At 42.1% G+C, this 14200-nt stretch overlaps 1 protein-coding gene across 1 annotated transcript; it reads left to right on the top strand.

The window, feature by feature from the left end:
- Window positions 1-393: 393 nt before the first annotated feature.
- ELAC1 (elaC ribonuclease Z 1) lies at window positions 394-13893 on the top strand. The gene is made up of 4 exons (XM_027068984.2): window positions 394-737; window positions 4137-4301; window positions 10185-10652; window positions 12403-13893. Exons 2-4 carry the CDS (start codon window positions 4145-4147, stop codon window positions 12867-12869), a joined length of 1092 nt encoding a protein of 363 aa, XP_026924785.1. The 5' UTR covers window positions 394-737; window positions 4137-4144; the 3' UTR covers window positions 12870-13893.
- The last annotated feature ends 307 nt before the right edge of the window (window positions 13894-14200 follow it).

Genomic DNA, 14200 nt, shown 5'->3' on the forward strand with positions numbered 1-14200 from the left:
AGATACCTTTTTTTTTTTTTTTTTTTTTAAGTTGGAATTTAAGCCAAGTTTTTTGCCCTTGTGGTAATCACCACGTGCAGTTTCTGCACAGAGCACGTCTGGGTTTTTCGCTGTCGTGTCCAGCAGGCTATGCTGTGCACAAAGAGAACACACCAGCAATGTTTGTGTGAAAGCAGATATCCTGTGTATCCCTAAATAAAGTGGAATAGAACGGAGTTCTCAGGATCTAGAGTAATGCTGCTATGAACTCTGATTCAAAGGCACATTGCTTTCTCTTAAGGCATCGTAGGCTTAAACGTTTAGATTTAGTGATTAAAAGAAAGATTTATTTCAGCGCAAGACTAGAAATTACACAAACATATGCAGCAACAAAGCATTAGGGACAACACTCATCTGGGAGCACGCTGGAAAACGTTACACGCTTCTCCTTTGGGCGCTGTGGTCCTCACAGGTGACCGCTACCACCTTTACCCAGAGAATTGTGCGGGCGAATGAAGGCCGACGGGTACCCACGCGGACCTAGAGGGCGCCTACCATCGGTGCGGAGCCCACCCACGCGGCCCGGCCAGGCCAGGCCCGGCACCACCGAGCGCGGACCTCCGGCGCATCCTAGAGCGGCCACACGCGGCCACAGCCCGCGGGGCACTTCCGCCCGCGCCGGCGCCGCCCTGTGGACGGCTGGGCCTTGCCGCGGGCCTGCGCCTCCCTCGGCTCCTGCCGCGGGCCTCGGGTAGTGGGTGAGTGGGACGGGGAGCGCCGGAGAGGGGCGGGCCAGGGTCTGCGCCGCCGTCTGTCCGCGTTCGCCTTGTGGGCCGAGCCCGGGCGCTTCCTCCGGACTCGAGGGCTGGGCCGGAATGGAGGACCCAGGCCCGGGGAGCGCCCGGGAACGAGGACGCGCCTAGTCTGTCCTCCACCCCCCCACCCCCACCCCAAGGCGGGAGCCCCCGCCCACCCCTCCTTTGGGAAATTGACATTGACTTGAGGGCGAGCCTGGGCTCGCTGGTGGTCGGAGACCTGGCCTGTGGCCCTGACTCGGCGTTGGCATCTATTTGTCTCCGGGCCACGGTTCTTTCATTTCCAAAATGGAGGAAGGCAGTATGCGCCCTACCTAGATCACAGGGTGATTGCAGGGTTGGCGCTGCCTGTATGGAAACTGGTTCTCAACCCGGCAGCCTTTAGAATCGTTTGGGAAGTCTTCCCAATGCTGAGTCCCCAGAATCACCAGGTGATTGGGATATTCTGCCGGGACGAGAACCACTGGCCGGGAGTGTCAGGTGACAGTACTGTGGTCGTGTGCTGTGTTCTCCACCGGAATGTGCACTTGGTCCAAGGTGGATCATAGCCATGAGAAAGCAAGTGGCTGGTTTTATGTTCAAGAAGACAGGAACCAAATCCGGTCTGGTCACATTGAATTCCTGGTGCATAGAATGGTGCATGCCACAAAACATGAACCATTGTAAATAAAGTAATTTCTGATTACTTTCCGACCTACTGGGTGGGTTTTGATCATTTGGCTCATTTTTTAACTTTTTATTGTGGAAACTTCCACACATTGAAACAAGATACTGTACCGAATTCCCAACTCTGTTGGGTGACTCTTACGCTCACCTCACTAGATTAATTTGAAAGCAAATCTGAATGTTCCGTTTTGTCTATTAAATACTTGTTTGCGTTTATAAAACACAATAATTCCTTTTTAAAATATCAATTTAATAAGCATTTCATGTTACCATCTATCCAGTCAGTGTTTACATTTCCCCAGTTGTCTCTTTTTTCTCCCAGTTCTCTTTTTCAGTCTGCCCAAATCCAGATCCAAACAAGCTACACATGACATTTGGTTGACATCTCTTATATTTCATTTAATCTCCTTATGCCATCCCTCTTTATTTTTTTTTCCTCTGTATTTTACTTGTTGAAGCAACCTATTCATTTGTAACATTTCCTACGTACTGGATTTTGCTTCTTCCATCCCTGTATTGTCCTTTAATAAACTGGTATTTAGATTACAGGCTTTTTCAGATTTCAGGTCCTACTTTTGGCAAGAAAACCTCATAGTGTTATTGTGTACCTCCTATTGCAGCCCACCAGGAGTTATATAAGGTCTTGTTTCTCTTTGTGGTGTTAAGATTGGTCAGTGGGCCTTTTCTGTACAAATCACACTGCAGGGTAACTAAATAATTGGCCAGAGATTTACGGAAGGATGCCAACTAATAACTTCAGAAGGAATGAGAGAATATCACCTTTTGGCAACCTCTAGTGAAATAACCCAGGCAATGATTAGTAGTTGTTAAACATCAGGAAGAGAGACATTCAGACAGCATGTGCTTCCTGATGGGAGTACCCAATACCACGCAAACAAGCATTCTTGGATAAATACTTATGAAATATTCTTGGATATGAATGTGGGTGGTGGATATAGACCAAGATTGGCCATGAGTTGATACTTGTTGAAGCTTGGCGATGGTCATGTGGCAATGCATTATACTAATCTCTCTACTTTTGTATGTGTTTGAAATTTTTCAAAATAAAATTTTATTTTGTTAAGTTTGACTAATTGGCTAGTGAATTCAGGTCAGCCTGATCCATCCATTATAGTTCTCCATGAGCCTTTCACTAAGTGATTCTCAAACAGACTGCACATTAGAATCACAGGGGAAGAATTTTTTTTTTAAATACTAAAACACGTCTCACTTGCAGAATTTCCTTTTTAATTGTTCTGGGATGGAACCCAATTATTGATATGTCTTAAAAGCTCTCCAGGTGATTCTAATATGCTCTCGAGTTCTGTACCATTGGCCTAGATCCATTATTTGTTAGGGATTGCAGAGTGATTATATTTTATTATTCCTTCTGCATTTATTAGCTTTTAAAATGTTTGACTTTCTATATTGTGTTATTCCCATCTCTGTTGCAAAGTGCAATCCAACAGGAAAGCCTCTGCAAATTACCTAATTATCAGAGGAATGCTTGATTTTGGAAGTAGAAGTGTGGAGTAACACATGGAAGGGACAGTAGCATAACCTAAAGCCTGTGCATGAATTGGAGAGATGTACCATCTGTGTGGGTGAGGTGTGGGGGGGGGTTGGGAGGGCTGACTGTGTCCCCAAACGGAAAGAAAGATTCGGTGATGTGTAGTTAGAAAAGTATGTTCGGCCTTGTGACCCATTTCTTTTTAATAATCAGTATTAAATAAATGAAATAAACATTGAAAATAAAGTCATCAGATGCTGCTCATTGCAATGAAAACCAATCCAAAGATTTAAAAGAAAACTTAATGACCACTCCCCACCATCACCATTTTAATCACTCCTGAGATAACCAATATTAACAATATGCTGTGTATCCTTACACACAGACTTTCTCTCTCATATAAATGCAGAGGTTTGGGGCATTGTAAAAATGATGTTGTAAAAATCTGTAACTTTTCTCATTGTCGTCCCTCCAGGACAAGAGTTACAGAGCTGACTTAACTGCAGAATAAATAGTTGATGGTAGGAATGTACAGTAAAATATTCAGTCATTGTCCTGGTGAAATATATTCAGACCGTGTCCAAATTTTAGCCACCTTAAAAGTACCACCAGAAACATTGTACATAGGTCCTTTATTTCTATAGGGTCGATTCCCCAAAATAGGGTGGCTGAGTTAAAATGTACTGTTAATAGCATCATTATTATTGGTAATATATATTGCCAAATTGCGCTCCCAAACATAAAAGCAGTTTACACCTCTGCCAGTAGTAACATATGAGAATACCCATTTCCCCCTGTGTTCTACCTATTCATTCTTCCCTCCTTCCCCCCCAAACCACTCTCAACCACTGGTCTTTTACTGTCTTCATAGTTTTACCTTTTCCAGAACATTACATAGTTGGGATTCAACTACAGTTTTTAATTGACTGGATCTGGCAGTTTTTTAACTTGTTTGTTTTTGTACGTGTGAGCAGCCATCCAAGGTTTGGTAACTTGTGGTTTTAACTCACTAAGAGTTATTCAAATCTTACTTGGGATTTCTGTATAAGAACCCAGTCTCTTCTGAATAACGAAAAGATAAATGAACAGTAAGTCTCACAACGACCTGTTTTTGGTGATATCGAGCAGTGATGTGTAATAATCCCTGGGTAATCTTTTCATTGCAGGGTGGAAGATGTCTATGGATGTGACATTTCTGGGTACGGGTGCAGCATACCCATCCCCAACCCGGGGTGCCTCTGCTCTGGTCCTTCGGTGTGAGGGCGAGTGCTGGCTCTTTGACTGTGGGGAGGGAACTCAGACACAGCTGATGAAAAGCCAACTTAAAGCAGGTTAGTGTGCATTCCACTCTCTCACCAAGACTATCTCTTACTCTGCTTCATTTTCTTGGCTCTCCTTGAGGCTTTTGCTCAGAAACAGCCCTCACAGTTGCATCCCACTTCAGTGCTAGAGCCCTGGCAAGGTTTGGAAGACCCTCAGGCATCCAGCCTCCCCCACTGAACTTTATCTACTTGTTCGTACTGTAAATGTTGAGAGCAAGGATTTATATAGGGTTAGGGGGTGGAGGATGGGTTGGGATACATGAGGCATATTAGATGGAGACTATGCAAGCAAAGGAACAGTGTACATGATTCCACCAGGAGATGGTTGTCAGTATCACGAGAAGATACAAAGAGTAATAGACATTCAGAAGAGTGAGGTGTTCTTTTTCAGGTGCGGTTATCAGGGTAGGCCTCTCACAGAAGGTGACCTGTGAGTCGTTGAAGGAGGTAGAGGGATTTGCTGGGCTGGGGAGATGAACGTGCAAAGGCCCAGCACCAGGGAGACTGAGGAGTACAGTGGCGCAAAGCCTTGGCCCAGAGTCAGGCCAACCTGGGTTGCAGTCCCAGCAGTGTCTTGGCTTTTGGCCTTAGCAGATCAACAAACTTAAGGCTTATTTTCCTTATCTTTTTTTTTTTAATGTTATGTATTTTTGAGAGAGAAAGAGAGAGAGAGACAATGCGCACGAGCAAAGGAGGGGCACAGAGAGAGGGAGACATAGAATCTGAAGCAGGCTCCAGGCTCTGAGCTGTCAGCATAGAGCCCGACATGGGCCTCGAACTCACATGCTACAAGATCATGACCTGAGCCGAAGTCCGAAACTTAACCGACTGAGCCCCTTATCCTAAAACATGGATAGAAACTCAACTCAAGTCAGCTTAAAAGGGGTGTTGTAAAAATTACATAAAATAATCCCCTTTCTGTGTGATTGTTTCTTTCTCATCAGTTAAAGCTTAGCTCAGATGCCATCTCCTCAGAGACTTTCCCTGAACCCCTGGAGTTCAGTAATTCCTCGTTCTTCTCAGGCATTTTACTGCTTTGTGCTATTTTTATTGACTTCTTAGCATCAATATCTAAAATTGTTATTTAAATAGTTGTTTCTGTGTTCGCTGTATTTTCCCTGTATGATAAAGTAAGCCCAAGGATCCTTTATATCCTTAGTAGATGCCTAGTAAATATCTGATCAGTTAATGCATGAATAAGGTGTTCAGCACTTAGTATGGTCCCTCTCACTTACTGCAACTTGTTAACTGGAAGTTATTGAAATTATTCCTCTGATTCATCACAGTGTGTGGCATTGATGGCTATAAGAAAGTTAGTTCTAGCGTCCAGGGATCTCTTAGTCTAGTGGTGGGAACTGATGTGTAAGTAGTCATAATGTAATGTGATAAAGAGAATAATGGATCTGTTTTCTAAATACTTTTGGAGCACAAAAGAGGGGGACGTTAACTGTGTGTTCAGAGAAAGCATCCCAGAGATGGTAACAGTACAGCTAGGATCTAAGTGATGATTAGAAGTTTCTCTGGGGAGAAAAGTAGGGATGGACTTTCAAGGAACAGAAAAAGTGAGCAAGAAGTAATCGAGTTTCTAGGAGAGAAGTGACATGTTTGGCCAGGATAAATGAGAGGTAAAAATGCTGAAAAAGTGAGGGCAGATTATGAAGTTCTCTGTGGTTTGCTGAGGTATTTGGACCTTCTTATTCTGTTGGCAGTAAGGAACCATTAAAAGTTTTTAAGCAGGGGAATGATATGGTCTGATTTATGTGTTAGGGACAGAGTTTTCTCGTGGCAGATGTACTGGGAGAGACCAGTGTTAAGGCAGTTACATTCATCTGAGAGAAGAGAGAGAGGATGAGGGTGTAGGGATAGGGATGAAGATGAGACTCAATTTAAGAAATACTTGTAGACCTAGCAGGGAGTGGGTGACTGACTGAATGTCTAGGATGTGAAGAAGTGAAGGATTATTCCAAGTTACAAGGATGGTGTCTGAGACCTAAACAGGGAGACAGGAAAGGAGCTGTTGGAGGAAGGAACTAATGCATTTCACTTAGGACTCGTGGCCTTGAGGTGTACACAGTTCAGCCTAAGACCCTGAGGTCTTAGTATAGCAGGTACTATACTTTATTTCCCTTGGGTCACACAGAGGTTCCTTTCATGAGAACTCTCAGGGAGGAGCAGGCTGGCGTGGAGGCAGTAATACCCCATTTTAGAGAGTAGGGGTTGAGGTGGTGGGATGATTAAAACAGAAACAAGAAACTTTTAAGTGTGGGTACTAGAGGAGTGGGTGTGGGGATTAGTCGTTACTTTTTACTTAATACCTGTGTCAGTTACCAATGCTGTATCACAGATTACAAATTTAGTGTCTTACTGCTTTTATTGTCTCATAGTTTCTGTGGGTCAGGGAGTTTGGGCCTGGGTTGGCTGTCTTCTCTGCGTCAAGGTCTCACTGGGTTGCACTCTGTATTTGGCTGGGGCTGAGGTCTCATCAGAGGCTCATCTGGGGAAGAATCTGCTTCAGAGCTCACATAGGTTGTTGGCAGGACTAAGGCTGCCTCAGCCCCTAGAGGTCTCCTCCAGTTCCTGATCATGTGGGTTTCTCCTTTGTGGTAGCTCGATTCCTTACTGCCATCCAAGGGCAAAGAAACTCCAGAGCAAGTCTGCTAGCAAGGTGGAGTCTTATAACATAACATAATCACCATAATCACACTGCATCCCTGTGCCATATTTTACTGGTTAGAAACAGTTTGCAAGTCCCACCTACACTCAAGGAGAAGAAATTGTGAAAGGATATGAACATCAGGAGCCAGGGGCCATGGGTACCACCTCACATCTATCTGTTACAGTACCTTTCTCTAATATTTTATATTTTGTAGCTATTTTATATATGTTTTAAGTAAACATTTTGCAAAGCTAAGCCTCATAAAAAATAAATAAAGTCTAAGGGAATCTTTAGTTTACTAAATTCGTATTGGCTAAAAAGATTACTGGCTTCAGAGAGGAGGGTGGTGAGATGGTAATCCTAGAATATTATCTATGACTCTTTAGCATTTCAAAAGCCCTCAGTCTCAAACTGGAATGCAGCATCCTCAATTCATCTTGGTTACTCTCAACCCAATGTGGACCTGTTATTTGATTCATTGAAACCCTGTCAGCTTATACTCCTCCTCTTATTAGTTTTGTAAGGAAGTGCTCTCTGTTTATCTAAACACACTTCTTTTAAGCTTCCTTGGCCCCAATGTGCAAGCATCTGATTAACAAGTAATAGGTTTGTCATGTCTTATTTCTTTCATAATTTTAAAGAGTGAGCTTAAGCTTTTCTTCTTTTTCCCTTAAAAATGATTATAAAAAGGGGGCGCCTGGGTGGCTCAGTTGGTTAAGCGACAGACTTCGGCTCAGGTCATGATCTCGCAGTTTGTGAGTTCGAGCCCCGCGTCAGGCTCTGTGCTGACAGCTCAGAGCCTGGAGCCTACTTCAGATTCTATGTCTCCCCCTCTCTCTACCCCTCCCCTGCTCACGCTCTGTGTCTCTCTGTCTCTCAATAATAAATAAACGTTAAACAATTTTTTTAAATGATTATAAAAAGTATTACAAAAGTATGATGAAAAAATGTTTATAAAAAGTATACTTAGGGAGCACCTAGCTGGCTCACTGAGAGGAACATGCAACTTCTTGATCTCGGGGTCATGAGTTCGAGCCCCACGCTTGGTGTAGAGGTTACTTAAGTAAATAAATAAAGACATTTTAAAAAGTGTACATTCTCATTGTAAAAATTCAAACAAAGCAGAAAAATATTAAAAAAGCCTAAAATCCCCCTTATAGGTAAATATTTTATAGATGTATATATGTTAAAGGTATAGGTATATTTGGTGTGTGTGTGTGTGTGTGTGTACAATTTTGCATAAACAGTATCATATTAGGTGTAACCTGCTTTTTTTTTTCACCTGAACAATAATATATTGCAGATATTTTCCTATGGCAGTAAGTATAACTGTGTCATCGCTTAGGGGATCCTTAGAATTCCACTTCTCTATGGATGGCATATTCCCCTGTAATTTTCTTGTTCGCAAGTGAAAGGAAATTCATGCACTTTGCTTTCTTCATTTGATAGCATCCCCTAAATTTGATAATTGAGGTTGCTATTCCTTCTCCTTCTGAAATCAAGTTTCTTGAAATGAAATGTTTGTCTTCCCTGAACCTGTGATAACTGTGGGAAGCAATTTTGACTTACTTAATTTGTCTCACTTGCTTTGGACTCACAGATTGTTTTGGTGTTCAGTTTTGGCTTTGTTTTACACCAGATAGGGAGAGGGCCCAGAAAGTCTTACTTGGCAGTTTTAAGGTCAACGTGGAGATCATGACTCAATAGCCATTCTAGTTATCTAGTTCTTTTGTCTGCAGAGGCCTCAGGTCACACTTATGTGTGTCTTGGCAGCTCGGACAGCAGGAAGGGGGGTGATGAATGGGTTCCAAGAAGTCAAAAGACAGCAACAACAGGGACTAAAAAGAGAAAACAAAAAGGAGCATACTGAGGATACTTCTGGAGTGCCTCAGGGTTCTCCAGATCTCAGATCAGCCTCTGCCCAACTGTTGTTCTCTGCCATGGGGCCTGGGTTTGATGTATTAACTCAGGAAAGACTTACTTGGAGAACACTTTCGCCTTGATGTCACAGGATAAATCACATTACAATAAACTATTCCTGTTCTTTTATGGTATCAAATACTTGAAATAGATGGGCCATGAGCTAGGAGCAGAAGCCTCTGTTATACTAAAATTGTGTTAATTGGGATTGTTACTTTTAAAATGCCTTGTGGCGCATCTCAGAGAAATGCTAATGTGGCATCGTGCCACATACCAGCAGTAGATTCAGTTTACCATTGATGAATTCAAGTTACGACCTAAGCCAGTATGTACTGAAAAAGCCATTGTGTTAGCTCACGTTGAAAAGAAGGCATGGGCACATGTACGTTGACATAATACCATAGGAGATCTGCCCTCTGATCTACATTCTAGCATCTGTTGCCCACCTTCCCTCTGGGTTCTTCACCCCTTTCCTCTCCTGCGTCCTCCTTTCCCCCTCCTGTTTCATCATCTTCTTTTTCCTCCTCCCCCTTCAACCTCACTCAGACAGGCAGGCTCTGTCTTGGTTAATTCATCTCTGTCCAGTGCAGAGGGTCCTTACACGGCAGTTTTGGGTTCAGGCATTGGTCCAGTTGGATCCTGGGGAACATTTGTTTTGCTGGAGGTATGTATTTTTTATTCTCAGAGGGAACAGTAGAGGGCACTGTAACTGTCAGATGCTTTTGACGTTTGAGGCCTATCTAGTTTAAGTGAACTATTTTGGTACACTTTTTGTGTCCCTTTTCTTGCTTGCTTGCTTGCTTGCTTGCTTTCTGGCTTTCTGTCTGTCTTTTAAATTTTTTTTGAGGTTTATTCATTTTTCAGAGACAGACAAAGCATGAGTGGGGGAGGGGCAGAGAGAGAGGGAGACATAGAATCTGAAGCAGGCTCCATGGTCTGAGCTGTCAGCACAGAGCCTGACACGGGGCTCGAATCCACGGACCATGAGATCATGACCTGAGCTGAAGTCAGACGTTTTCTATTTCCTTTCTTTCTGTAAGAAGATATGTAGGAAAATACTCTTAAAACTGCAATACTATGTAAATTGAAGATGCTTTATGAAAAAAGTTACATCTAGATCTTGTTAAAACATAAAGCCTGTCTTGCTTCTGAAATCATGTAGAAAAATATAAAGAAGTATGTTTATGGTAATAAATAGAATTCTAAATTCATTTTGCTGCTTTCTATGTAAGTTGTTACACATGTTTCAAGTAGCTTTGTATAGGTTTTTATTTCTGGAAAAACTCCCAAATTTTTTTCTCTGCCTCAATCAAAAGGGAGAATTACCAAGATTTTCATCACACATCTTCATGGAGACCATTTCTTTGGCCTTCCTGGCCTCCTCTGCACAATCAGCCTGCAGAGTGGCTCTGTGGTTACCAAACAGCCTATTGAAATCTATGGCCCTGCCGGGCTTCGGGACTTTATCTGGAGAACCATGGAACTCTCTCACACAGAGCTGGTCTTCCCTTACGTGGTCCATGAGCTGGTGCCTACAGCAGATCAGTGTCCAACAGAAGAACTAAAAGAATTTACGCACGTGAATAAAACAGACAGTCTTCCCAAAGAGGGACAAGGAAGAACTATCCTACTAGACTCAGAAGAAAACTCATACCTTCTGGTTGATGATGAACAGTTTGTTGTAAAAGCATTTCGCCTCTTTCACCGAATTCCCTCCTTTGGGTTTTCAGTCGTAGAGAAGAAACGACCAGGTAAACTCAATGCACAGAAACTGAAAGACCTCGGTAAGTGGTTTTCTTTCTTCTTCTTTTTCTTCTTATCAGTTGAGCTGTTGTTAGCTGAAGCTATTAGAAGTGTCATAATAACCTTCCTTTCCTTTCTCCCAGGCCCGAAACTGACATTTCTCCACTTATTTCTTTTGCCCAAAGTCTGCTTATTAAGGGAAATTCTTGAGGGCAAAAGATGCTATTCAGACCAAAATCCAAATATATACTTGAATCCTTTTCTCTTCAGCTCCCTGGATCCACATTTTTAGTCTCTCTTATCTTCAGCTAATGCTATCTTGCTTGGGAGGGTGGTTGTTGTTGTCCTAGGTCTAGGCTTTTATTTTTTCATGTCTTCCTTTTGAAATATGCTTTCAGTGACATCTTTGGCCCGAGAATTTTTGCCAGAGTTCTTAACCTTGCAACTGCAACCAGCTACTTTTCTTTGTTTCAGGATTTTCTTTCTTTATCAACTTTGCCTACTCATTCAACCTTGATTAAATTAATTTGATGTTCAGAATACTATGTCTCAATTGTTTTACATGACTGGGTTCATCATAGGTGGAAACAAGCATACAGAGATAGAGTTGGGCCCCATCTGAGGCTGTATACCTCTTCCCTGCCAGGCCATCAAGCATGAGAGGATCTTCAGCACCTCTCTTGAAGCAGTGTCCAGGTCCTTTATACCTCCAGCATCACCACCTTCCTTGTCATGGCCATGTAGACCCTATAAAAAGCATGATGGTATCTTCTGTAGATTTGTTTCTTTTTTCTTTTAAATTTACTTGTTTTTGAGAGAGAGAGAGAGAGAGACAGAGTGCGAGCAGGGAGGGAAAGAGACAGGGAGGGAGACACAGAATCTGAAGCAGGCTCCAGGCTCCGAGCTGTCAGCACAGAGCCCAACATGGAGCTCGAACTCATAAGCTCTGAGATCATGACCTGAGCTGAATTCAGACACTTAACCGACTGAGCCACCCAGGTGCCCCTAGATTTGTTTCTTTATGCAAACTCTTCCTTCCTCCTCAACTAAAACAAAACGCTAAATAATGAGGAAAAGTGACTTAGGCCAAAGGTATTTTTATTATCTAAAAGCTGTGGAAATACTATCATATTGGGAAACTTTAAATATGATGTATGCTGGAATTAGCGAACACATTCTATTTGTTTATAGGTATTGTTCAGAGTGATGATCATCAGCTGTTGTTCTATATTAACGTAAGATAATTAATATAAGTTTTACCAAACCTAATTTGGTAAACATGGAACTGCCCTGCCTACGAAGAAGATTATGTATGATTGCCAGAAGTTCTCCTTGATCTTGTGATCCAAACAATCCCCTCAAATAATTTTTTTTATTAAGTTAGTCAGTTTGTAGGTACTTTGTCATTATTTAAATGGACTCGTTAAATTTACTCAAAAGATGAGCTTGTTAAGTAAAGCGGCCTCAAAAACTGTTATTCCTGTTCACAGCCGAGAATCAAAGCTGATAGCTTGACCCTAAGAAGGTCTTAGTGGGACTTAAAAGCTTAAAACTCATCTGACATGTGTGCTTGGGAAATGTTTTAAGTACTAGGGCATCACTAACATCAATAGCCAACACTGAACTTTTAAAAATGTATAAATATTCCAGCTTTCCACAAGTAGTAAAATATTTATAACGATTATGAAAAGAATTGGATGCCTTTTCCATTTTGGTGCTGTTAAAACAGACTCTCTTAACAAGTCATAAATTCCATTCCCATGATGTGATGTTATCTGCCTCCATCATTAGGTGTGCCGCCAGGTCCTGCCTATGGGAAGCTGAAAAATGGAATTTCTGTTGTTCTGGAAAATGGAGTTACAATTTCTCCCCAAGATGTCTTAAAAAAGCCTATTGTTGGAAGAAAAATCTGCATTTTGGGTGACTGTTCTGGGGTTGTGGGTGACGGAGGAGTGAAGCTGTGCTTTGAAGCAGACCTGTTGATCCATGAAGCGACCCTAGATGATGCCCAGATGGACAAAGCAAAGGAGCACGGCCACAGCACACCACAGATGGCAGCAGCATTTGCAAAGTTGTGCCAAGCAAAGAGGCTAGTTCTGACTCACTTCAGTCAGAGGTACAAGCCAGTTGCCTTGGCCAGAGAAGGAGAAACAGATGGGATTGTAGAACTGAAAAAGCAAGCCGAATCAGTGTTAGATCTCCAAGAAGTGACTCTAGCAGAAGACTTTATGGTGATTGGCATTCCGATCAAGAAATAAAACCCAGGTTCTGGAATACATACTGACATGTCTGTGAATATGTTCCTGAGCCAACAGCCAAGTTGGTTGTTGTAGTTGGAGGTTGTGCTTCTAGTTTTGGTCTGAAATTATTTGGGTCCTAACCACCCTAAAAAAGGATAGAGCTGCATTGCTGAGCTGATTCAGCAGTGACAGGGAGCAAGCTTTTGGATAATAAACCATTTTAAAAAGAAAAAAACCAGCATCCTTCTTAAAGCCCAAATTTGACAAAACGATAACCTGTTCAGGTATACTTTTTGTTCTGTGGCTGCTGCCTCAGGTGTAAGCCAGTACCCCCATGCAATCCTGGGCTTAGCTTCTGCCCAGGTTTATCGCTGTTGTCGGCACAGTATATAGGGATTGGCCCTTTGGGCTAAAAATGGTATTTTGGCAGTTTGTTGAATCTGTTCATATTATTAACAGAATACAGAGAAATGTAATGAGACATTGGACATGCAGGATTGAAGGTAGCATATTAAATCTGTATTTGCTGGAATACTGAATGCAGGATCAAGGTAGGTGTTTATCTTCAGTCGTCGTTTTATGGAACTTTCTGCTTTGCTGTAAACCTGTGGGTCTCGGCTGGGGGTGATACCACTCCCTTAGAAATTATGGGGATGTTTCTTGTCAAAATGACTCGGGGGCTAGAGAGGGGTACTACTAGAATTTAGTCAGTAGGGACCAGGGATGCTAGATACTAAAAAATTTGAGTCCTGTACAGTGAAAAATTATCTCCCCCCAAAATGCAAATCTCAGGCCTTTTGAAATACACAGCAAGTTAAAACCTATACATACTCCCAATATAAATATACTTTGTCAAAATTAGTGATGTGAATTGAACTACTGGGTAAGTCAAATTCTGCACCAAGCATTAAAAACCTAGCTACATGAAGGTATGGGGATTGGAATGTTATATCAAATATTATTTGACAACAATGAGCCATGAACTGGAACTTATGAATCTGGAGGTAAAGAAATGATATCTATTAAACCGAAGTTTAATTTATGTGTCCCTATTAATTAATAATTCTTTGAGCACAGTTTCAATAAGCTAGCTTTTCTTCCTTCTTCCTTCTATCTGCCATGGGGTTATCTCTGACTCATTTGACAGTGTTTCTCAAAATGGGTTACATGGAAAGCTAGTCTCAAGCATAGATTCATTCAGAAGGATTTCCTAATCACATTAGTTTGGGGAACACTTTATGTTGTGTGTCCCTCTGGAGGTGTTCTAGTTCTCGTCAATATATTAAAAACTGTACTGCTTGAGTGATAACAAACCAGTGCCAGAAAGACTGATTTCAGAGTCCAATTCT

Source organism: Acinonyx jubatus, chromosome D3, assembly GCF_027475565.1.
Source record: "Acinonyx jubatus isolate Ajub_Pintada_27869175 chromosome D3, VMU_Ajub_asm_v1.0, whole genome shotgun sequence".
NCBI lineage: Eukaryota > Metazoa > Chordata > Mammalia > Carnivora > Felidae > Acinonyx > Acinonyx jubatus.